This window comes from Polyodon spathula, chromosome 5 (assembly GCF_017654505.1).
Source record: "Polyodon spathula isolate WHYD16114869_AA chromosome 5, ASM1765450v1, whole genome shotgun sequence".
NCBI lineage: Eukaryota > Metazoa > Chordata > Actinopteri > Acipenseriformes > Polyodontidae > Polyodon > Polyodon spathula.
The window spans coordinates 67,535,898-67,562,915 of record NC_054538.1 but is presented as its reverse complement, the minus strand read 5'-3'; the positions used below and the strand labels follow the sequence as shown (position 1 = coordinate 67,562,915).

General features: G+C 37.6%; 1 protein-coding gene across 1 annotated transcript in view; it reads left to right on the top strand.

Moving 5' to 3' along the window:
• The window catches only part of LOC121316443 (ALK tyrosine kinase receptor-like), a 78,238-nt gene that overhangs the window by 27,416 nt on the left and 23,804 nt on the right, over positions 1-27,018 (top strand). The window contains exons 2-3 of the mRNA XM_041251513.1: positions 15,887-15,994; positions 24,820-24,969. Coding sequence (XP_041107447.1) covers positions 15,887-15,994; positions 24,820-24,969 — 258 coding nt within the window. The remainder of the gene's footprint in view (positions 1-15,886; positions 15,995-24,819; positions 24,970-27,018) is intronic.

Genomic DNA, 27,018 nt, shown 5'->3' with positions numbered 1-27,018 from the left:
TTTTTCTCTTCTTTCAACGGACTTTCTGTTTCATGAAATATAAGGACTATCCTCAAAAAATAAGCAGTTATAAATGTGTAGATCCATCTACTGGCCCAGGCAAAATTATAATATTAAAGAGGACCTATGGATCAGCCTACTGCTTCCTCTCCTTGAGATCAGTATTCACATTAGATGCTAAATCACCGAATTCTGCAAATTGTTGCTCAATAACAGGAATATTTGACACAGGATGAGGAATATCACTTACTAACATTTCATTCACACCACGATCACGATTCCCAAGTTGATGATGATGGTCGAGAAGGGCCATATCGGCCTATGTGGACACACATAGGTGGCAGAGAGATATATTTACCGTGGCACTGAATAGGTTAAAAGGAGTCTTAAAAATATTTCATTAACATTATCACTGGTCCTATTGTGTTGACCTGAAAAGCCTTACAAATACAGTGCTCTTTTGTGATTTATGGCTTAAGGCCTTGTTGCACAAGTCAATGTACTAGCAACATATATACTATATATATATATATATATATATATATATATATATATATATATATATATATATATATTTATATATATATATATATGAAGATAATTTTAACATTTTAACTTGATCTTTAGTTGAATAAGACGTTTGTCTTTGAACCATAAGGTCTGTGTCCAGCCTTCGTCTCTCCATTGAATTCAATGAGCTGACATGCCAATTCATTACAGTCACACCCAACATGGTGCTAATCCTGACCCCTGTGGTTGAAACAGGTAATTCAAAGTCTGTGCATTGTTATTCTGTAACTATAGCACATATGCTCGCTTTCAGACACGATTCTAGTAAGGGTGAAACAGTATTGCAAGTAAGCACACAGGCAGTCCAAAACAAAACTGAGCCTTGTATACACCCCTGTCTCAGTAAAACTACATGGAATAATGTATTCATTGATTGACGAATTGGCCCAACAATCAAGGCCCACAGTTTCTTTAGATCAGACACATTCTCACATGGAAAACAAGTATTTAAATCAATGCCCAAAATTAACCATTTCCTGAGTTATGATAACACACATTTACAAAAACTATTGAACATTTATAAAATAATAAAGTTAACACATTGAATATGAAAATAAAGATAACATTGTTATTTATGTAATTGGTGGAATAATACAATTATAATGTAGAATATGGCAATGAGTGGTACGTTTTGGGGTAGATGCATGGATACGTGCAAAGTGATCTGCGGGGGCAAAACCACCCATAACGTGGCAGTAAATCGTGTTTTGCAACCAGCGGCTAAAAATGCGAAGTATGTAAAGATGGTGTTCATCTTGCGTTCTGCACCCGCTATCAAATTTGCACTTTGCCATCATTAATCCATTGCAGTTATATTGAAATGCATTCAGATGAAGAAAAGAGCATGGAGTTGGGTGGGATCTGGATACTAAGCTGGCACAAACATTATAATGTGATGTAAGGATTTTGCTTTTCACTTAGGCAATTGCTGACCCTCCAAAAACTGTGCAACTCTTCTTACAAGATGCAAACCATTGTAGGAGTGAGTAATTAAGAGCCGTATAAAAGCACACACCTGCAGAGACCTGTCATTGGCCTCAGGGTGGCTGCTATCCCTGCACATGTAAAAGTGCTGTGTTCTCTCCATTACTTCTCAGAAAACGTTTCTTTTCTGTGAGCCAAAATAACTTTGCTGCCTTTCCTCTGACTTTTTTTTTGTTTGTATTTTTGTTCTCTGCAAAATGTCATACAACGCCTACTGTACCTCTGACTCCAACACTTCTAGGCTGCAAGTGCGGCCTTAAATAGACTGATGCTCTCACTGAGACCCTCATTATCATAATTGCGGATTCATTCTCTAAAAGTCACTCTGAATCATTAGGGACAACAGGTGGTCATGGTTATGAGCCCTATGCTGAACTACCTCCCTGAACCAAGGTGGCTGTGTACAGTAGGTGTGCCTTTGAAAACCTTTCTGCAACCAGTTTGAGAACCACTGATGTAAAGCATCCCTTTAAGCTTGTTGTGCCTGGCCCAGGGAAGCATGCATCTGTGTGGCGAAAAGCTTGCTGTCTCTGGAGCTTTAAGTTCACTTAACAGTCTACCCTTTGCTCCATGCAGAAAAAAGTGGACATTAAGTTAAATGCAAAATGCTCACTTTAAATCAGGTAGATTATACACAATCTACAGCAATAGACGTTTACTGAAAGTATATTTCATGTGGGAATTAACACCAAATCCTGCATAAGAATATCGGTATACAAACAAAAATGGAAAAACTGCAAATCATTTTTATTATAGACTGCTGAGGACTTTCATCCAATCAGTTTTGCTTTTTGTATACCAGGATACACAGAAACCTAACAATTCAGGACATCAGACATCCCATATGAAGTTTCTACTGTGCTTTATTTTCAACATCGACATGGATGACACCTTCAAAAATGATACTCGGGGCACCTATGATTTTCTCCTGATAACCTTTTCCCTCTGTTAAATGGAAATGTCTATTGACTAAATAAAGGTTGGTAATGAATCGATAACAACATGTTCTATTTTTTATAATGTGTATATTAATAATTAAGCAGTATCAAGTTATAGGACTGCAGGAGTCTGTTCAGAGTGCTGACATTATCTTATACACTGACGTTCACCATCCAATATTAATCTCTATACCTAGGCTAAATACATTGTTAAAGATATGCTCATTAAGCAGAAGAAAATAATAACATCAGTAGTCTCTGTCTCCCTGCAGCTCCATGCGATCTCTAATTGCCCAGGTTTGGCTGCAGTAGGTACTGGAGGAAGCTGTTTAATCTTCAGTGTGGATCATTTAGCAGCTCGTAGCATCCCCAAAGGCAGCTGGGCTAATTACCAAGGGAGAGTGTCTTCAAACAGCCTCTCGAGTATCATGAATAATTGAAACAAGAAGCAAGAGAGATGGCAGAAGAAAGCAGGCTGGCACTGCCCATTAATGTAGGGTACAATGAGCAAGAATAACAAAGAAACATCTTGAGATGAAGACAGCATCTCATAGCAAGTAACAGAATAGAGAATAAGTAAATGCAGTTCAGCTATTTCAGGTTTCTTTGCATATAGTTTAACTGGTAAAGAGAAACAAAGGTAGGACAATGATAAATCCCAATCCGGTAAAGCCATAAGAAGATCAACTTTAGATCACCCTTAGAATAGGGCCACATATATAATAATAATAATAATAATAATAATAATAATAATAATAATAATAATAAACCATTTATTAAATATATTTGCACTTTAGGGTTGAGGTACTCCTTTTGCAACTAGAAATATTTGTACCATTTATTTTCCCAAAAAATGTAAATATAATATCCCAAAGTTACTCCACTTGATGTGTCTAACTAGTGGATTAAGCAGGTTTAGTCCACTTGCTTGTTAATCTCGATTGCAGCGTACCAGATGATAATCACCACAGGTGAATCATCCACTAAATAGGACTAAACAACATCCGGATTGCAGCGTATCAAATTGGATGCGAGATGATCCTATTCAGGTGGACTAAGTTAGTACTATGAAGTATAAGACTAACTTTGTATGCTTGCTCGTCCTAAGTTTGCACAGCACATTTTAACATGAAGATAGCGCCATTATTCTCTGAAATGGCGTCTAAAAATGAGTGAAGTGAAAAGTGAACCCTTTGAAGCTGTTGGTTCAGTAAGGTTCACTTGCAGTCACAGAAATGTCCTTAATAAAATTGACAATTGCACTGTAATGATATAATGTACCTTAATATATTGTTGAAACACTATATTAAGCAATTCTTCATTTTCTTCGGTAGACAGCGAATGTATCCGGTAGTTTAAATCCACTACATGAGCAACGTGGCACCCTTTTCCTTTTTGCCTAATTTATTGTGATTGAGGAACAAAGTGCTCGGTTTTGTTTTTTTCATGAAAATATTGTGAAAACTTTAATAAAGTGCTGCACAGTAAGATACTGTGTATTTAAATAATAAAGCATCCATGTCTGATGTATTCAATTTAAAAGCAATAGGCTACCTGGAAGTAAATATGCAAGTACAATCCATGTGTGGAATGTGCATAAAAAGACAATTACATTACGAATATAGGTGTACTTTCACTTAAATGTCATCATTAATATATTTACTAGCTTTTTTCATATTTCTGACTTTTGCAGGTTCAATATCTTCAAAGTAGTTTTTTTTTTTTCTTAATATATATTTTTTTTTTAATCAAATGCTAGTAAGGACAACGTACACCTAAAATGAGTGAGTTTGTCATTACGCATTAAATTTGTGATTTTCCATCCACATTTGCAATGGTTTATTAGGGGTTAGTCCTCATTACCGGGCTAACATGTTCAGCTCAGCTAAACCAATTCTCAGGATTAGCCGTTTGGTACGCTGCCATCAGATCTAACTTAGTAGAGTTGCAGGATTTTCTAGTCCTCATTTTAGTCCATTTGATGAGGACTAAGTCACTGGTACGCTGCAATTGACTCTTTCGCAATAACAGCAGGTAAACATAGCTTTTAAAGTAAATAAACAAGTTATTTTCTTTTGTATGCTTTTTTTTTTTTTTTGCCAGAGTTGCATTAAATATGATAAATGTGACATGAATAAAAACAGAGTGTGAGGGTAGGATTAATTAGATTTGTTTCTGATGACAAACAGAATCAAAAGTGCAAAAGGGAATTACAAATACAGGCAGGCAGTCTGTTGGCATCACATGTGGAGGTATTGACTAACATAGCTAATACAAGTGTCTGCTGTGACTCTAATGAGTTTTAAAATGCCATTGATGTGCAGAGGCACTAATCTGTCTTGGGTCAGGCCCCACTGATAGAGCAGCGGGATAAGAGGCTGATAGGCAGGATCACTGAGCCCTGACAGCCTTGACAGGACTGGTAGCTATTCATCTGCCCAGCGCTGCCCTTCAGGAAGGTGAGAGAGAAGCAATAGTGTGCATGAGGGCAACGACCTGACAAATACTAAATGGAGCCCCCGTGCTCTGTGATAAGTTACCAGTCAGCACTATTTGTCAATCTGTCTGTGGGGATTTATGGATATTGGAATCGTCCATAACATATATCACTTTAAAAAGTAATGAACGGATGGGAATGCAGCCAAGCGCCTCTCAGCTCTGTCTGTTCTGAATAAAAGCAGGTCGAAAGTAAATACTTATAAACTGGGATCCAACATGCACAGCAAGCAAGCCTGAAAACTTCTAAAATGACTTGGGTGTGTGGCAAAGTGGTTTACGGTGTACACGTGCAGGAGTGCTGCAGTGCTTAATGAGTCAGACAGAGTTATAGTCCAGTTATAGCGCTTGGGGTGGGTGATACAGTTTATCTGGTGACAATTCGTGCAGTGTTGTTGCAGGTTTTTGCTGGCCCTCGGCAACAGTTCCGGAACTTGTTAGGTGTCTAACAACAATAAATCACTATTAGTGACCAAAAACAAATAAACACTCACAAACAGCAATCACAGGGGTTTCCCTGTCCTCCTGGGTTATTTATTTGACCAAAGAGAAAGGAGCCAACCACGTCGCTTCATCCCCTTAGTATACTTTCATACATGACCCCTTGGTAAATGATTGCAGCCACTCCTTCAATCCATGGCTGTCACATCATTTCCCTTCCAGGCAATGTATTCGTGTATTGACGCTATGTCCTCTTCCTGGAGGTACTGACTTCCATTTAACCCCTAGAATGAATTGTCAGGCCAAAAAGTCCAAGGTACTCGGTCCTCGCTACTTGTCACCCTCACAGGTCGGGAGGGAGATTTACCACCAAGAATTTCTGTCACAGGGTGATACTGTCTTTAAAATTAAAATTACTAATATACCTCTTGAATGTAGGTAACGTCCATTTCTTTATCTCCACTGGTTTGACATGGGGGGGGGGGGGGGGGGGGGGGGGGGGGGGGGCATCTAAGCTTGGCTGGTTCCCAGCAGTTGAATGATCTCAAACCTTTGTCAAGTTGGGTCTTTAAGGATCCAAGTGATTCAGCTTTGATAACATAACTAGGCAAGCCATTCAACTACCCTCACCACTCTTATCTCCCTTTAATTTACAATGATGTCTAAGCCAATTGTATCGCCCCAACCTGAAAGAGGGTAGCCAAGGAGATCCAAAGAAAGTTAAGTGTATAAAGTGAGGGAGATACCAACATAAAAAGTAACAGGAATTTTATTTGGACAGAGTATGACAATTAACATGCTAAAACTGGTCCTGTAGAAAACTTCGCTGTAAAATAGTTATCATTCAGCAACTTGTTAGTAAAAACCATATAGATATTTAAATATAGCAGCAGATAACAATGGTCAACAAAAGCAATTCAATCAGGCTCAAAGCACTACAGTATTTTAAATAGTGAGCTTCACACAGACATTGCAAAATGACTGTGATTTTCACTAGCACAATTCAAATGTAAATAAAGCTTCACGTGCTTTTAAATAACACACTTCAGAAACGAGCAGTGATTTTCGTAGAAGAGATGCAAGCATCAATAGAGCACCATGCATCTCCAAATACAACACTTAAATAGCAACAAATTGTGACTTTCACAGAAAAAACGACAGACATAAAACATATAACTTAAACTCTTAATTGTAAACACTCCAGTAGACACCATTTAATCAGTATACATTTTATCTAAAACACGAAGTTTAATGTACTGTATACAGAAATATATTGTGCATAGACAAACACGTAATAAAGAACACTAGTTCTACAAATTCAAAACACGCTGATACAGAAGGGCGCTTGTATTACCATTACACAGTACTCAAAGACATATTGCACATAGATTCAAACAAGCTACCACGGCATAATCGGGACGGCAACAACTGAAGCGAAGGTATTCTTTCACAATTTAAAAAAAAAAAAGAAAAAAGAAGAGCAGTTTTCTTTTGTTTAGACAGGACACCTACACAATAGCTACGACGGTCTAAGAGCACGAGGGTTACTGTCACTGTACCACACCACTCCATAGGGCGAACCAAACTATTCAATATGAATAGCGAAAGTTTAACACTAGCGTCCCATCCAGTTTCCAGCGCATGCAAATAATACAGTTTAAACTTTAAACAATGTTATCAAAACGGAAGTTCAACACCCGCGCGCTCGGCTCACAATTTCCATAACCGGATAGCCCTCCTGTTAAAGTAACCTGACGTGTTTTTATACACCTGGCCCAATTAGCACTACAGTTGCTACGGAGACCCAATATCTTTCGAGCGGTTTAAAGGAGCCGTACTACATTATCAATGTTTTAAAATGTAAAATAATAACTCACACAATACAATCAATAAAATAAACAGAGTATTAAAAAAAATGAAATACATTATACACACAACAAGAAAATGAAATAACAAATCACACTGTCCACCCGTTACACAATGAAGTTCTGAGTTTCATTATCCCACTATGTCCTTAGCTTTAGAATCCTGAAACTAGCTCTAAAATATTTGAGCTAGAACGCCAAATATACCGGAGCAACTAAAGACTGTAGTGGCAGTCCTTCTGACTGTGAGGTTACGGTGACAGCTATGTAAAGAACGGTTGCAGACAGCAATGCTTTCACATAGAAGATGTGTGCACCTTTAAAAAACTAAAATACTGTGCATGAATTCACTTATATAAATGCATATGTCCCTCCTGAGCAGCTAGCATTACCACAGTTGCCCTGCTTGACTCGTACTTCCATCTCCAGTGCAGCTAATTCAGCACCAAAACCCATTGTAAAAGAAAGTTATGGAATCTAGACGGAGTACACGAATATGTTTTAAATCAGTTCAACTGCATTCAGATAGAAATTTGAGTAATACATTTATCCTGCTTCCTGGAATGGAACTGAAAGGTTTCATGGCAGGTGCTTTTTAATGTCACTGAGGGAGAAATCCTAAATCACACAGGAAATTACTTCAGGGTCCCACTGCTGGTGTCAGCAATTAAGTAGCTGTATGATTATCTGGGCAATACATTTCTGTATTACTTTCATCTGGAATGTTTCATTCCTTCCATTTGCAGCAATAGACTGGGTTAACGCACCATTTTCCTGCTGGCTGTCACCACCTAGGGGGGCTAAGGTAGTTATGTTTTCAACAGAAGTTACATTAGTAGTACTACAGCCAAGCATAAATATGTAGCAGAGTACACATCACACAATGAAAAGAAATAAAAGAAAGCAAGCAAATCGAAACTGTAATAGAACGGCCATACCTACTTATAGAAGCCTGTATCAGTACCTGAGCATTTCTGCACCACCTGCCTTAGCACTCTCATTACGGATAGTTATTTTTAGCCATGACATTAAGTTGTCAATCGATTTAAGCAGAGAGTGCTCAAAGAATGTATTCTATCTAACTGAGTATGTGAAAGGACTCTTAAGTTAGCATTCATTTAAAACATGTTTTTGGTCAGTCTTAAATGTAATGCTTCTTTTGTAGTTTTCAACAAGCCCTGGATAGTCAATAATGGCGAATTTAGAAGCCACTCTCTTTTTGTGTAAACTCTCACCCTCTTATGTCCAAACTTCTACTTTTAGATTTGCAAGATAGCATTCAATGGTCTACTCACTTTGGAAGCTCAAAACAGATTTCTAACACTTGCTGCTTAGAAACAACTTCTAAATTCTTATTTATTCAGGTCAACCCTTAGATTTGAAAGCATCACGTATCATAGTATTTTGAGTTGCTTTGTATTGGTTTTTAGTATTGCAGTTCTGATCAGTTGACTTTTATGAAGAAAAAAGACAATAACTGTAGTTAGGGGTGTGTCAAGTTTAAATGGGAGACCTGAACTGAAGGGGAAAGAAAAAACATATGCAAATGTGGTCAAGCTAAATTGGAGAATTGATTGCCAAGTTAACTTGGCCATACGTAACAAGGAGGAGCAAGGAAGACAGTTTCTCTATTCAGCTCAGAACTCAAGAGCAAAAGGTGCATGCCCTTGAGCCTTTTCACAGGAATAGCCTAACTTGGGTGAATATTGAGTGCTGTTTATATTTATGTTTAAAAGCCAAAGTGAGGCAACTTTTGTGGATTTGATTGGTCTTTGAAAATAAAAGTATGCTCCCAGTGCTAAACTGCATGTGTTATTCTTGCCGCGAGCCAGCCTTGACCACAACGCTATCTTTTTACAGTCCTCAGTTTCAAAGGGATTGTACTTCAAAATTGTCATTAATAGCATAGGAAAAGCTGCATTTAATGTCCTCGAGAACAGAGAATCGTGTTTAGGGAAAAGGCTTAGAAATGTAATTTACTCTTAAGTTGCATTGGCTGTGAAAGGGGTTATTGTTGATGCTTCGCTGGTACAGTTTTCACTACAGAGAAGATGCATTTCACAATAAGGCAGTGAAGCTGATCTTTCACCTTTATTTTAAAATGCCCCATTGCTTAGCACTTGACAGTCCAATTTGGTTGCTATTGTACTATATAAAAAAGTACATATTTCACTGGCTAAACCCTAGACTGTGCTATGGAAGCTGAAAGATAAATTTGCATATATTCTTCAATAGATTTCTATAAACAAAGTTTTAAAGAAGTCTTAACCAAGGTGTGATAGTGTAGTATCATGGCTCAGGCTGTTACCAGCAGGAAAGAGACTCAGAGACAGAAAGCTGCAGTTTAAGCACTGGTGCACACGTTTATTAACAAAAACAAACACAAAACAAGAACAAAATAAACTGGCACGAAGGCCAAAATAAAATGTTCAAACAAAAGAATAAATCACTTGTAGGCTGGGCACTAGTCTTCCCTACCTTTGCAAAACAATACAAAAATCACAGCACACCCCCCAAAACAAAGGATTTTGCTTCCTTTTTATACATGTGGCCACTCCCCAATTAACACCAATGACCTAATTGGGGAACTTTGATTGCGGGTAGGGACAGACTTAACCCCTCCCTGCCAACCTTACATTCTCACACACACAATATTTACAGCAACAGGGCTTCTGCCAAGCCACGCAAGGATTTAAATCCATGCGTTTATCTTGTACTATGACTTTTCTTCTTGTGTACATACATATCAGCAACAAATTAGTACACTAGTAATAGCCATGTACTGCCACTTTAATGAACGTTACAAAAAGTTCTTAGTCCAGTATTGTGTACAACGTTCTACACTTTAAACCTATGACAATGTGAATACCCATGTAACAGACAGTGTCGTGTGATACACTGTCGTTAAGGTTTCTGCCCCCTGCTGGTGAGATGAGATGAGGTTAAAAAGTCCAAAACCATGAATGCTGATGAGTTCAGTTTTGCACAGTGGTTAAGATGCTTCCTTTTAGTTCGTGACCAGCCACTGCATGAACTGCAATTCAGATTTCTCTCTTATACTGGTACGAACCTTAATCACACAGTAAAAGTGTTGTGTTGACATGTTCCTCTCCACTTGAATGTCACAAAAATATTTAAAGTGTCCTGTGACAAAGTGCCCGCCCCTGTGTATATTATCTGTTATGTGTTGCGTGTGGTGTGTTTAAATGTTGGTGTATAGACATTGGTACACGGGATATAAACGGGTCTGTGTAACACGAATGTTTAAAAATGTATATGTGTATTTAGGCACGAGGATTGCACAGCACTTCACGTGCAAGTAAAATGTAGTAATATGTGAGCACGGGGAATTGTACTTTTTAATTCACGTGCTGGGATTCAAGTGAATAATTAATTGGTAATTGAATCCCAGCACAATAGTATATATAGATGCACGTTGTCACATACTCGCGGTTGGGTGTTCGGGAGTGGAGAACGGGAGATAGAGATAGAGATAGAGATAGAGATAGAGATAGAGATAGAGATAGAGATAGAGATAGAGATAGAGATGTGTAAATATAGATTTCAATTGTTTGTGTAGCATTCGTCCACTCTGTGTTTTGTCCGTGTCTATTCGTTTTGTTTGTCTGTTTATTTTGGCGCGAAGTGCCGTGTCCTGTCTTTTGTTTGTTAAACCCTTTTATTTTACAATAAACCGGCGCCAGCCAGCGCCATCATCATTTCATTTCATCCGTCCTGTGTTTTGTGTATTTCATTCCTTTTCCTGGTTCTGACACCGCCCACTTCGGCCCTCTCTGTGATATGTCCTTAAATAAGCAAGGGATTAGCTGTCAACAGGAGCCAAGGTTTAGTGACAATGCAGAGCAAGGCAAGCAGAAATGTATTCAGCCATTGATATCTCTTAATCACTGCTATGGATGTACTTAGATAACACTGCTACTGTAAATTAGGGGTGCTGAGAGGAGCAACAAGCTAACAAGGAGTTCTGGGCACAAAACCAACCATGATGCACACCACAAGGAAGTATGGTGCAAAAGGGCCAGGCCTGTCTGCAGGTGTGGTCACAGAGTTGTTAAGAGCTTGAACCTCATCTCATTGAATTGCAATGGCACTGCACTACACCACGTTGCAAGGGCAATGCAAAATGCAAACAAGTTCCTGTGCACTTGAAGTTTTAGAGAGGAGGTTTCTACTCAGCATGATATTGTGTCTTAAATGAATACTCAAGGGTCAACTTTTCAGGGGTCTGGGGTAGAGGCTCATTGTTATTCAGTGGCAATATGAGGAAGGGATGGAAACAATATAGTGCATCATGGGGTTATTTTAATTGTCTAAAATACCTGTTAAAGTTACAAAACTAAAAATAAGGGTTACATTCTCATTTGAAAAAGTAATTTAAGCTTCGGAGCAAAGAATATCAACAACTGTTGGATTGTAATGGCATTGTAAAGAAAATATTAAAGATTGTGGAAACAAGTGTGACACATTGATATTATCTTAATTGGATACCAACAACTATTGCTTGAACTGATGTAGTTCAATGCTTTGCATCCACTGTTAATACCTTCTGCAAACAGACAACACTATAGACTAGTTACATGGAATAAACAGTCATAGTGGTTCAGAGTGGAAAGCTCACAAGGAGTATTTAAATTCTGATGTTTTTCACTCAATGTCGTATTGCATTCCCTATGTGTGTACTCTATGTGTGTACAGAACTTACAAATAAATATGTTAGTAAGGAATATTTAATAGGATTTCTAGAAAATCCTATACAATTCTGATAAGAATTCTTAATATATCATTAGGTTGGTGAATCCGAGGAGAGAGGAATGATTGTGCTGTAACCTTGACGATAGATTGTAAAGTTTGATAACCCTGTTTGCGTGTTGAAACGAGTAGACCAGTTGCACTCACTGCATCCCATCATCCATCATCAATCTGATAAAAAGGAACATTCCTCTAAGGACATTTCCATATAAATCCCATTTAAAGATACAGCTTAGACATACTGTCATGCACCAATGCCAACGTGCATTAAATGAGATTGCTGAATGATAGAACAGCAAGGTTTCTTTTTTAAGGATGGTTATGTTACTCTGAAAAATTGCACATCATGAAAAATGCTTTTTACTTAACATTTAATTGCATCCTGATTTAAAACTGTGGATTTTTAAAACCTTTGTATTTGTATTCTGAATGTTTATTAAGACTTAAGTTGGTAGTTTTCTGTTCCAACAAATATTGGAGACATGAAAAGATAGCTGTGTGAAACGGGGTTCTAATTTAATGGAGGACTGCCCCTGGCAGCTAGCATCTCAAAGGGAAACAATGTACCATCTACCATCTTTTAGAAATGGTGACCAGGGCTCTGGGCAACAGTCATTTCTGCCCCCTGTGCAACTAATTCAACTCTGAGTAAGGAAACAGACCGTCTCTAGAACCAGCTCAGTTCAGAAATTCATGTTTTAAGAGTCTTTTAAAAAATAATAATCAGTGAAAACAGCAACAAAAAATGAAACAGCAAACAGAATTGCAACTGTAATTAAGACAGTAAAGAGGCAGGAAGCTAAGTATCGACGGCTGTGCAATTACAGTTAATTTGCTTGTTGGCAAGATATGATTGACTGGTTAAATCACTGTGCTTATTTAAAGTGTTACAAACCCCCCTGCAAAGTTTATAATAAACGCATTACCTTACCTTTGCTGTGTCCCGTGTTGCCTTATATTTTTTAACATATTGCCGACTCTTTACATTTTTAATCACACAGCGTGACTCTGAAATCAACTGGGTAATACATCTCCTAACATTTACTCGGGAGCATTTGCCAGGATAAAAAAAAAAAAGAAAAAATCTAATAAGGATTGCAGCATATCCAGATCATGCTTGCAACAACACTGATTTTCTTTTCTCACAATCTGAAAGGACTCATTTTCAACTTTTTTTTCATTAAGGGATCGAATAACGTCATACCACACACTTATATATAATATATATATATATAACTATCATAATATATATATAATGTATATATAACTGTCAAGAATATGTCAACACAAACTGCTGTGATATGGGCAACGTGGGATAGACTGAAGGTAAAGTAATGTGTTCTTGCACACTTTACGTATCCTAGTAAGGAGAGCTTGTATGAGTTTGCAAATCTATCGTCACAACTACTATTGCTAATAAGTCATAAACCAGCTGGCAACTTCATATTGTCTGTATTTTCCTTTTTAAAATCTTACGGCACTCTTCATTTTGACCTGTGACCTATCATGACCATATTGAGGTCATATAATATTTTGGTTTACGGATGATAAAGACCCAATATTGGCTTCATATTCAACAGACAATTATATTCTGGGATTTTCTAGATCAAGTTCAATCACGGGTGTCATACAAGATAAATGACATGGCTGTACCTTTGGTTTCCTTATTTAAGTATGATTATCAATGTTGTCCAGTTACTATGAACCGATTTACAGCTGCATTGCTTTGACTTTGGGGTTTTATAATTGGTACACAGCTGTCTTCTATTATTTTGTCAATTGTTCCATTAGATGGTGTCCATTAACATTAACTGTTTCAGTGCCACATTCTGGTGGGAGTGGTGCAGTTTATTTAGACCTGAGCTCTGATTCAACTCTTTGAGGATTGCTCTGCACTGCTACTGCATATCTGAAAGTGTTTACTGTGGTATAAACTAAACCTGTACATTGCGTGATAAGAGTTCCTCTATTTAGCACATTCCATCTATTAAAAGCTGTCACCACACTCTTAAGTACTCTATGCCCCATTCAAAGCCACAGTGTCATCCAGCTAAAGAAATTAATTTAAAAATCCCTTACTGTTTTATGGTCTTTGCAATCAAGGCAAATGGTTCTAGGTTCTGTTGCTCCAATATCATGACTCATGAATGAAGTCTATTGCAGTATTTGGAAGATGACAGGTACTTTAATCAATTAACAGGAATGTATTAATTTAATTAATTAACCCCCCCCCCCCCCCCCCCCCCCCCCCCCCCCCCCACCCCCCCCCCCCCCACCCCCCCCCCCCCCCCCCCCCAAAACATACACACAAACACAAAATAAATTTAAAAAAGAAATTAAGCAAAGCGCTGATCCTGGCAGGAAACTCGCATTAACCTTAGTTCAAATCACGTAAATATCAAGCATACAATATGTTAGGTGATTCCAATATCAGACTAAATCGTCAGTTTATTTTGAATAGCTGGTTCCTTATTTGTCCGTCAGAAAGCAATATGTACAATGATCGGCAAGGAAAGGATTTATAGTTGACCTCAATCCACTACATCTCCGCTGTGCACCAGAGTTCGCCTCCTCCCCATGTCTCCCAACGGCCATTCTTTCCACTTATCTGCTAGCTAATTCATAAGCAGTGGTACCTTGAAATGCAAGGCCAAAGGCCAAAAGGAATGTAGCATAAAGTATGAGCTTTCTGACTGAAATTAAAATATACGCTTACTAGCAAGAATACATGTTGTGCTTTTCTAAATAACATCACACAAAAAACACCCCTAATATAATTTTCCTGGGTTATTATTGCTTTAGGAAACCATTCATCTTGGTTTTGCTGGTCTTTCTCATAATAGAATACCAAAGGCTAGTATTAGATCTAAGGCAGCTCCATTTCAATACAAAAGGAAGTTTATGTGTAGTATAAAGGTCAAGTTTACCTTTAGATTGAACTACTATGGGATATTCTTTTCCTGGTGTACAGATTTTTTTTTTTCTGCTACTTGTTACATTTTGCAACTTTGCTATTACAGTCTGCGCAACCTTGTTTTCAAACATGTATGTAATATCCTTTTGTTGGTTGCAACAGAATTATTTGCAATAATATTAAATAAAATTGGATTTTGAAGGTGAATACGCTGGCAGTTGTTATATTGTCTGATGAACCACCCACTTATTCTGTGCTGTTACATCCTGGCTTTGAAATAAAAAAATATGTGCAACTGAATATCGGTGAGCTTGCATCTTTATAGAAAATGGTTTGTGAAAGATATACTGTGTGTTTAGGCTGCAGTCCAGTGCATTTAGGACTACACAGGGAAGATTTTAGTTTGATTTAAAACAATAGTACAAGTAATATTATCATACAAAAAGCAATTTACAAAAAGCAATTTAACTGACTTACAGAATACACATGATTCAGAGTCAAGTAGATAAACATTTCAACAAAGTCTATTCAATGAATTTAAACAGTGACAGATCTAATTACCGCCATCTTTTAAATCACTATAGAGGCCCCTGCCTTTGTATTATTTGCACAGACAAAAATACTCTACAGACACACAAATCCTTTTAAAGACCTTCTGGGAGAAATTAATGCGAATTTAGACACTCTGGGATCGTGAACAGTAAATCACTCCCAATGCAATCCCAGAGTCCTAGTCTACTCCGATAAGCCCCTTTGACACTGGCATGCTCTACCAGAAGTGTAGTGTTAATGAAACACACCTCCTCAATGAAGAACTCATTGGGTGAGCTCAGAGATTCTGAGAATCTATTGCAAGGCAAGCATGTGAATTCTTCTTACCCCAAACCTTCTTGTGTTTACTTGTTTAGGGGACAACCAGACAGTGGAAGATGTGTTGCCTACTCTTCCTAACTACTGGAACTTCACCTGGACGCTTCAGGATGATTCGCAGCTTCCTGCAGAGAGAGTGCAATCTGGTAAGGAGATTTTACCAAGCATCCTCTGCCTGCTAATATCCATCCAATATCATGAACCATTTGGATGATCAAGCCATGTATCTACACTATGGCAGGCAACTAGGACTGAAGAGTAAAACCTGAACTCAACTGAAAGCACCAGAATATTTGCAAACATCAAAATAAAGTTCATGGGATACAGAAAAGCCTTTGTTGCTGCAGTCACAATTTTGAAGATTTGTGAGATGTATTTTGGGCCACAAGCTGGGATGTATTTAAACCCTGGATTTTTATTGTTATCCCTAATCATTCCCCTTTGACAAATGCCTTGCAATATTAACTAAAACTTTTTTTCATTACTTTCCTGTTTCTATTGTATATAACCTTGGAATGTCGAAGCTTTTAAGTAATTAAGTATCTTTCTTATTTTCATGACACGTGGCTCTCTCTGATAGACTGCAGTCCTACAATTTATTAGCTTAAAATGATGTTGGAGGGATTAGTGTGGTCCAGTGGTTAAAGAAACATGCTCGTTTAACCACGAGGTACCTGGTTCAAATCACAGATCAACCAGTGACTCATTGTGTGACCCTGAGTGAGTCTCTTAAGAGCTTTGTGATGGTGGTCCACTATGAAAGGGGCTATATAAATAAGATTATTATTATTTATATTGTGAATGTTGGTAAGCATTCAGATATCCCATAACAAGAAGCTCTCTAATATAGTTTAAAATGAATGACACCAATATTAATGGGCATAAGACTATATGTGTATATGTGTATGTTATAGTTAATGATTTTCAACATGGTTAATCCTAAAGTTTAGATCTTTAGGGAAATAAACAGAATTTAAAAAACAGAATGAGTGGAGAATGGTGTGTTCTATTCTATTCTATTCTATTAAAGTAATTGCATCTAACCAACCAATCCAATGAATCTTATTTGTTTTGCACTCCCAATAGCTATGTAAGTCTCAAATGAGCAGTTTTGAAAATAAAACAAAAAAAGACATTTTTTCATTTTCAAAACCTGGTATCTGTTTCTACTTTAGGTTAAAGGAAATTTCCATGGTCTGTGCCTTTTTCACAGGAAATGAGGTATACTTGCACTTTCTGGGTCATCAACCTCAGAAGTGTCTTCTGAGTCATAGCATGTTACTGGCTGAAAGCATGCCACTCAATTGGGGGAAACAGCTGATTGGTTATTGACAGGAAAGGCAATTTGAGATATTCAGGTGTAATGACCAGGCAAGTGCAACACTATTGAAAACATTGCTAGCATACAGAGGTTTCTATAACCATGTGTAGTACCAGACAACATGTTTTGAAATAAAGACACATGCTTAAAATAACGTGTGTTTTTTTTTTTCAAAACTGGACATTTGAGACATATCATTTACAGTGAATGAAAGTGCACAGCAGGTAAGATTTATGGAATTATTTTGTCACCTACAATCATGAGGTGCCGGGAAATTACAGCTCTGATATGCTGAGGTGGGTGTTTATGGAATCTGAAGAAGTGTTCCAGAATGTTTATATGTAATATTTATTCATCACAGTCCCTCTCCACTATAGGCAATAGCCACACATTGATTGTTACACTGTTCTAGCCCTTGAGGTATTAACTGTATCATGTACATTTTATTCTTACACTAAGCAATAGTAAAGCATGATGCGCACACAGATTCATTTATTTTTCATGACAGATTTCAGTTATGTTGGATTTCACTGCAGTGTGTTCATGGTTAAACTTTTTTTTTTTTTGCATCCTAGGTGTGCTGAATTTCAAAGGTGTTTCTTTTCAAATTTAGACAGGAGACAATAAGTAGCAGTTCTGAATGTAGAGCAGGCACACAGCGATTTGTGAGTCCCAAGTCAATGCACTATAGTGGTTGAAGAATCTGGAAATCATAAGAACAGGTGTGATGCACAGGTATTTAATGTTTCATGACTTGTACCCTCCAGGAGGCACGCGGTAACTGCTTTGTTCCTAGTAATGAATTAATTGACTTCAGTATTATTAAAGGGGATCTCTGCGGTTGTCTTTTTTTTCTCTATTATAGATTATATAATGACTGGGTTCAAAATGTGATAGTCGCATATTTCACAAAGTTGTATACTTGACCTATCCATCACTGCAGACAGATTGTCAGTATTGATGCTGAAAACCTTTTCTTCAGCCGCAGCTCCCAAATCAGCAAAGGTATAAGACCAGTGGTATTCAAAGCTGTGCTGTGGGCAAATTTGTGTCCATAAGACCAGAGTGTTGTGCCCGTAACGGCAACTGACATGTATAAGTTACTGCAATACTGACTTATACATAAGGGGAGAAATAGCCATTGTATTCTACTGCTGTACACTTTAATCTCTGCTTTTGTGCAATTTATTAAATCTGTGTTCCAGTGTAATTTTGTTTAACATTTGTAATAAGAAGTTGGTTAAACATCGAGTTCCATTGTCCTCACTCCTTACCTTTCAACAGCACCCTTCTAAAAGTTTACCACAGCATTGTATTCACTGTATTTTTGCAATTTTACCATGCATTTCCTCCGATTATACCATAGTTTATTCTGGTGTTCCATTCTTATTAATTTACTTTACCATACTTCTCTATTCTTTACAATGCTTACCTGTGCTTTACCATGCTTTCCCTGTGCTTTATTACACTTTGCTGTGCTTTTACTATCAATCAATTAACCAATATTTATTTTTTATAGTGCCTTTCACAGTGGAGCATCATCACAAAGTGCTTTACAAGATAGTGAGGAACAATGCATAATACATTAAATACAGTGAATAGTACATTAAATACAAACAGTAAAAAAAACAATGCAAATACGTTAAATACAGGCATATTACATTAAACACAAGGCTAGGATATGAATTCTAAGCATTGTGGATGCGTGTGTCATACAGAATCATACTAATAAGATGGAGTGAAAAACCTAAAATAGCAATTTTGACAACAGCTAATAACAAATATCAGGCTTGAAGAGCATTGAAACCAAGAGAGAACAAATGGGTCTTGATTTGAAGCAAGCGACTGTGGAAGCGACAGAGTTCCATAGAGGTGGGGCCATGAAGCTAAAAGAGCACTCTCTGAGTCTGGTGCACTTTTGCTTGGGTATAACAAGCAAGCCAGAGTCAGAGGACCTCAGCTTGCGTGCAGGGACATAGCAGGTCAGCAGGTTGGAGAGATACTCTGGACCTGTGTGATGAAGGGCCTTGTAGGCAAGCAGGAGAATTTTGAAAGTAATCCTGAACTTTACAGATAGCCAGTGCAGCTGGGCAAGACATGGACTAATGTGATCATGTTTTGTTTACATCTGTTAAACTATGGGAAACTTTTATAAGAGCACTCCTTACCTTTCATCAGCATGACTGATCAACACAATCATGTTCACTAATTGCACAAAACTTCAGCCACAGACAAGTGTGTTTAACAGTGGAACCATATAGTCATAGTTCTCATTTGACCATTACTGCCATTCCACTACTACCCCATTCCATTCCATTCCCACTATAAGGTCATGTAAACAGACCGCGCCTCTGGTCATGTAGCCACCCCGGCTCCGGGTTCCGCTGCCGAGGAACAGTTCCTCGACCCCGGCAGCAGCTTAAGGTGAAACACAAATGGCACAGCCTCTTTTGCTACATGAATCAAGGGGTGGGACTGAGACTGTGACTCAATCAATCAAACTAAATGTACCTTGTTCTTGTGTCACCTCCACGCCTCCTCTTTTAAGAACATAAGAACATAAGAATGTTGACAGATGATAGGAGGCCATTCAGCCCATCTTGCTCGTTTGGTTGTTAGTAGCTTATTGATCCCAGAATCTCTTCAAGCAGCTTCTTGAAGGATCCCAGGGTGTCAGCTTCAATAACATTACTGGGGAGTCAGTTCCAGACCCTCACAATTCTTTGTGCAAAAAAGTGCCTCCTATTTTCTGTTTTGAATGCCCCTTTATCTAACCACCGTTTGTGACCCCTGGTCCTTGTTTCTTTTTTCAGGTTGAAAAAGTCCCTTGGGTCGACATTGTCAATACCATTGTCAGTTAGAATTTTGAATGCTTGCATCAGATCACAGCATAGTCTTCTTTGTTGAAGACTGAAAAGATTCAATTATTTAAGCCTGTCTGCATATGACATGTCTTTTAAACCTGGAATAATTCTGGTCGCTCTTCTTTGCACTCTTTCTAGAGGAGCAATATCCTTTTTATAGTGAGGTAACCAAAACTGAACACAGTATTCTAGATGAGGTCTTACTAATGCATTGTAACTTAATTACTTCCCTTGATTAAAATTCAACACTTTTCACTATATATCCAAGCATCTTTTTTATAGCTTCCCCAGATTGTCTAGATGAAGATATTTCTGAGTCAACATAAACTCCTAGGTCTTTTTATAGATTCCTTCTTCAATCTCAGTACCTCCCATATGATATTTATAATGCACGTTTTTATTGCTTGCGTGCAGTACCTTAAACTGTTCTCTATTAAATGTCATTTGCCATGTGTCTGCCCAGTTCTGAATGCTGTCTAGATCATTTTGAATGACCTTTTCTGCTGCAACAGTGTTTGCCACTCCTCCTATTTTTGTGTCGTCTGCAAATTTAACAAGTTTGCTTACTATGCTAGAATCTAAGTCATTAATGTAGATTAGGAATAGCAGTGGACCTAATATTGATTCCTGTGGTACTCCACTTGCTACCTCGCTCCATTTTGAGGTTTCTCAAATCTATGTGCATGCATGTCTTTGAAACCCTACTGCGTTCCGTTTGAGAATTAATTTTTTATGCAGGACTTTGTCAAAAGCTTTCTGGAAATCTAAATAAACCATGTATATGCTTTGCAATTATCCACTGTCAATATTGCATCATCAAAAAAATCAAGCAGGTTAGTTAGACACAATCTCAATTTCTTAAAACCATTCTGACTGTCTCCCTGGATACTGTTACCATATATGTAATTTTCCATTTTGGAACTTATTATAGTTTCCAGAAGTTTATATATAATAGAAGTCTGGCTTATTGGTCTATAGTTACCTGGTTCGGTTTTGTCTCCCTTTTTGTGAATTGGTATTACTTTTGCAATTCTCCAGTCTATCAACCCCGTGTTAAGAGACTGTTGCATGATCTTGGTTAGCGGTTTGTAAATAACATCTTTCATTTCTTTGAGTACTATTGGGAGGATCTCATCCAGCCCAGGGGATTTGTTTATTTAAAAGCTTCTAATCCCCTTTAACACTTGTCTCTTTTATACTAAAGTTATTTAAAACTGGATAGGAACAGGTCGACATGTGGGGCATGTTGCCCAAATCCTCCTTTGTAATAACTTGTGAAAAGTAATAATTTAATATATTTTCTTTTTTATCTCTTTGTCAATGATTTTACCTCCTCTTTGATTGTTCTCTTGCTGTTACAATATTGGAAACACATTTTGGAATTGGTTTTAGCCCCCTAAGCAATGTTCATTTCTACTCTCTCTTAGCCTTTCTAACTTCCTTTTTGTCTTGTGTTTACAGTTCCAAGTACTCTTTCTGTGTACTTTGTTGTTGGTCCCTTTTAAACGCTCTGTAAAGTGCCTTTTTTCTCTGAATATATATTTTTTAATTGATCTATTAAACCATTTTGGCAATTTTGTTTTAGATTTGTCTACTTTTGTGATGTAATTGTTTTGCGCTGTAGTACTACATTTTTTAAAAACAGCCATCCTTTTCCATGGATGTGTTCTCTTTTTTTACTCCAATCTACTTCTGTTAGTCTTTGTTTCATACCTTCATAGTTTGCCTTTCTAAAATTGTAAATTACTTTATGGGTTTTAGGAAGTACTTCAAATGAGATCCTGTTGTGGTCTGAGTTTGCTAGTGGTTCTCTGACCTTTGTTTTAGTTATTCTGTCTTTGTTATTTGAAATGACTAAATCAAGGCATGCCTCCCCTTTAGTCGGTGCCTTGACAAATTGTGTTAGGAAGCAGTAATTTGTCATTTCCACCATTTCAACTTTGTCTGTTGTGCTATATTATATGGGGGAAGTTGAAATCCCCCATTAATGTGGCTTCTCCTTTGCTGCACACATTTCTAATGTCATTGTATAACAGATTATTTTGCTTGGTGCCTGAATTTGGCAGTTTATAGCATGCCCCTATTATTATGCCCTTTGAATTTTTATTCATTATTGATTCTGCATTGTTTTTTCTTCCAAATTTAACACCTGGGCTTCAAGACTATTTTTGATGTATAATGCGACTCCTCCGTATCTTCTGTCCTGCCTGTCTTTCCAATACAGTGTATACCCACTAATATTATATCTATCTCCTCTCGGATAACCAAGTTTCTGTAACACCTATCACATTATAGTTACTTATTAGTGCAGTAGCTTCAAGTTCTAACATTTTGTTTCTGATACTTCTAGCGTTTAGATAAATACATTTAATGTCTGTCTTACCTGAGTTGCCACCCTTGTTTTGATGTAGTCTCCCTCTGTTTTTTTGTTGACTTTCCCCTCTTCCTTTCTAGTTTAAATTCTTCTGAACCTCCTCAAGGATCCTGTCTCTGAGTAGATTGGTTCCATTTTTATTTAAGTGCAGTCTGTCCCATCTGTTCAAGGAAGGTGAGGCCTTCCTGTGTGCACCATGATTTCAGTCATGCATTTAGATTGTTTATCTCCAGCTGTCCATATGCTCCATTGCAAGGTGCCAGCAGTATCCCAGAAAATACCAGAGTTTTGGTCTTGTCTTTTAATTTCTTTCCTAGCTCTCTGAATTTGTTGTGCAGGGATTTTGGTCTGTCTCTTCCAATGTTGTTTGTACTAATGTGGACGACTACAACCGGGTCATCTCCTGTTCATTCTAGGAGCCTGTCCACGTTCTTAGTGATGTGTGTGACTAAGGCTCATGGAAGGCAGTATATTGTTGTAGTAAAGGGGGTCCAGACTGCGCACTGAACTTGCTGTGTTTCTCAATATGGAGACCCAACAATCATGACCTCCCTTCTTTTTGCTGTCTGACCACTACTGTTAATAGGGTCCTGGATGTTGTTGCTTTTGTTCTCTTGATGTTGGTTTGCATAATCTAAATTTTGAAATGACTAAAATGTGTTTGATGTTTTGATTTCTGGTGGATGTGTTTGACAAAGTTTCTTTTTTCCTACCTGAACCTAGCTGTTTTAACCCTCTTCTATCTCTGCCCCGCCCCTTGTCTCAGAACGGCACTGAATTTGAGTTTCAGTTTGTGATCCGAAAAAGACACGCAGCTGTTAGAATTTGAGCTACATTAATTTCCCAATTATGTATTTTCTGATGAAAGCAATTCCAGGTTTCATTTCTCCTTACTGCTTCTAACTGCTCTGCACTTTTAAACGATCCACTTCTCACATGATGTCGCTCCCACGCTCTCGCTGGAATGTGTTTCTCTCCATCTTTACTACTAATCTTTGAGGCCCAATATAAAGAAGGGACCTCTGGGCCAAACCAAAAAATCTATTCACACAAACCATTCAGAGCCATAGCCTTGTCACTTAAACTAGACTACAGTTTTATAAAAGAGGATCGGTGCAGTTATCTGTTCTTCTCTGGGATCACGTGGTTCATGTTAATGAAATCAGAATGCAAAACCACTTAGAAAGCTATTCTGGAGTGGATGGAACTCATAGTTCACCTTTGCGTAAATGGCATGCAAGTTTCTTTTATAGTACTCCATTGGGGGTGCAGAGATAGTTATTTAAATGACTGGGAAGTAAAATGTTAGATTGAATAAAGCTGTTAGCTACTGATTCGGATGGATCCTGTGAAAGGGGTATTTGTTCAGTCTTGTTTGTCTCTACATGTGGCTTTGAAGCCTTACTAAACCAGATATAACTGATATTATTCCCTTCTACAGCATGACAAGATAACTATCCTTCAGATCATTTCGTATCTGCTGACAGCAACCTTGTATAATTAAATTGCATATTTTGAAGCACTTGTACATGTTAATTTTAATATTACTTCTTTTTTTTTTTTTTCAAGTATGGAACAATGTAATACACTGCTGTAATTATTGGACAATTATTGTTCCTTAAACATTTTACCCCAGGTTGGTACAATTATTACCCAATTCTCATTACCTAATGTGCAATCGACATGTGATATAATTGTGAATGACAATTTAAGTTTTCAATGATTAATGTTTGGTGTGCAGCTGTATTCTTTGATTTTATTAGTTGCATCTCTGGTAGTGTTCAGTAAACACATACTAACCGCACTGTTTTAACCTCTGTATCAATGGTTCAGATATTTTTCACATTTTGCTTCATGTTTACAAACCATCCGATCTGCTATGACATTTCCTTTTGATTGTTCCCCCAGGGATGCTTTGTTTTTGTTCACAAAAACTCACATGTCTGTTTTTTTCTCATTTGTCTAAATGCTTTGGGCGGTTTAAAATATTGCCATCAATATTTCATGTTTGCAGTGACAAAAGAGATCCTTTACTTGCAATTCTTTTTTTTTCTGATGGTAAATGGAAATAATTTGTCACCAACAGATTCCAGTAGCACTGGCCTCATTGTCTGATGCTAGTGCAGGCTCCATTATGGGTTTGACGTTTGTGATATATGACTAGAGAATATAAAATAGCAATTTCAGTATCTTCAAAGAGGAAGGATCTTGAATTAGCTGGAATATAGAAATATAGTCCATACCACAGTAAACAAAATCTCTCTGGAGCAAAATAAACCAAGTACCTCATCAAATCACCTGTCAAAGGAGGCAACAGTGCAAGGTGACATCTCTTATGAAAATAAGATACGTGCTCATTCAGCAGGCTGAATAATGTTGATGGTGTTTTTGTGCCGTTCTCTCCTGTTGCAGAGATCAGTTGTGATTTCGAAGCCCCCTGTGATTTCGAATATGCCTCAAATGCAGATGAATCCAACTGGAGGTTGTTGACAGCCAAGGGCCTCTCCGAGGAGGGCAATCCCAGCGTTCCCATGGAGGATTTCTCTGAGAGATGGGTGGAAGGTAAGGAGACAACATTGAGCAGATCATGTGCATTGGTGTTTGGCAGTATTGCAGTTATATATTAGCATTACTGTATAATTATCTGATGGCATGGTTCTTCATTGCTGTGATTGTTTGCTGGGACGAAAAAGGCTTTTCATATTTGAGGTTTGAGTCTTTTTTTTATTATTTTTTAATTAGCTGGAAAACAAAAGTATACTTGTACCACAGTAAACAACTGGGTGTTATTTATTCTTCCTGAGTTGTGGTTTTCTGTCGTATACCATGGTAAAAGCATATTAAGTGTAGTAATAAAGCAATAACACACAAAAAGGTGTTGGTTGTACTAATACAGCCTACGTCAATTGTGTCATTGAGCTTAGAAAATGGCTTATTTTACTAAAATAAAACCAAAACAAAAAACGCTAGATTTTAAACTTTAAATGACATTTCATTGAATATATCCTTCCGCCAATGCAAAATAGTCCCTAGACTTTGTCTCTAGAGGGCTACTAGGTGGCTAGAAGCACTTATTACTGCTGAATTAATTGTTAAATGTAAATGTGTTTTCCTATTTATTTGATAATATACTGCAGCTTAAATGTATTGTTTTTTTTTTTCTGAAAAGAACTAAAAAATATATGAAATATAACTGCCTACTTGTATGTTTTATACACATTGGTATGCCAATTTGAAATTACTGTACGCTCTGCACCTTTAAATTTTAAATGTAAAGCCTTTGTTTATGTTCACCATCAATCCACAAGACTTTTAAAGTTGCAGTGTGTGTTGCTTGCTTGCTGGGAGCCACTGAAAGCAAACACAAACAAAATGGCTCACTGCATTTTAATTCACATTCACAGGGTTTCCATGCAGGTCAATTTACACGTGAAATGGTAAAGCACGTTTACGTTTGGGAGAATTGCTTGTGTAAATCAGATTTGTGGCCCAAAAAAGCGTCCAAAGAGAGGGATAGGGTAAATCTCATTTACTCGTGTAAATGACGAAACACACGGGAAAATTCACGCCCAGTTTTGCATGGAAACCCACATTTCATGTGTAAATGTTAAGGGGCGTGTTTATCCTTAAGTGACATCACTATAAATATTGCAAGGGAGCAGGTCAGTTGTTACTGTGGATTCCAAGATGGCAGAAAGTAGTGGCTGATGGGTGGTTTTATGGTTGCAGTGGTGTACCTCATCTTAACGATAATGCGGGCAGCTTTTTTTTATTATTGTTTTTTGCGATGTCTGGCCTGTCATGTTGTATCTCTCTTGTGGGTTTACAGTTCTGTATAAAACCAGTTACACCTGGTGTAGCTATGTACGTGTTGCAGTGCCTCTGGACAAACTTGTAAAAACAGCGATGAACTGTGGTTTTATGCACCCCAAAAACACATTGCCAAATACCCGGCACTCAGCTGAGTAACCCTAACCCTGTACTCAGCTGAGAATGCCAGCCTATACAAAGCAATCTCCACTCTTATTTTTCCACTGGTACAGGAGGCAGTATGTAATTCCTTTTTCAGCCAGATGGGCGAGTATGTGTCCAAACCATCCTTTCGCAAGCCATTGGCACTAGATAACAAGGTAAAAGGATTTGCTGGTAGAGGATGTTTGGAGCTCCCAGAACAAAGGGAAAACATCCACTGTTCCCAATCCAGACAGCCTTGGGAGCATACGTGGAAAATGTCTGGCACAGAACTTTAGAATCCTACATCTTTGCTACAGTTTCATTTCATACCTATCAGTTAATTTTTAATAAATGAATTAGTTTAAATGGATTAAATACTAAAAAGCAAATTCACATATCAACCCCCACCTTTCCCATTCATTTGCATGACGTCAAGTGAAAAGCCTGGTTTACTCGAGTAAAATACACTGAGTGAATGGAAACACAAAAAAACATTTTACATGAGACGTTTCTCTCAAGCTAAAAAAAAAAACATGCATGAAAACTCCACCAGTGTCTACCTGAATACTTTGTGAATAGACAACTTATGCAAATGCTGATCATCTGCATTTGGTGCTAAAGCCTGAGACTTCAAAGGTATTGTTGCCAACCAGAAAA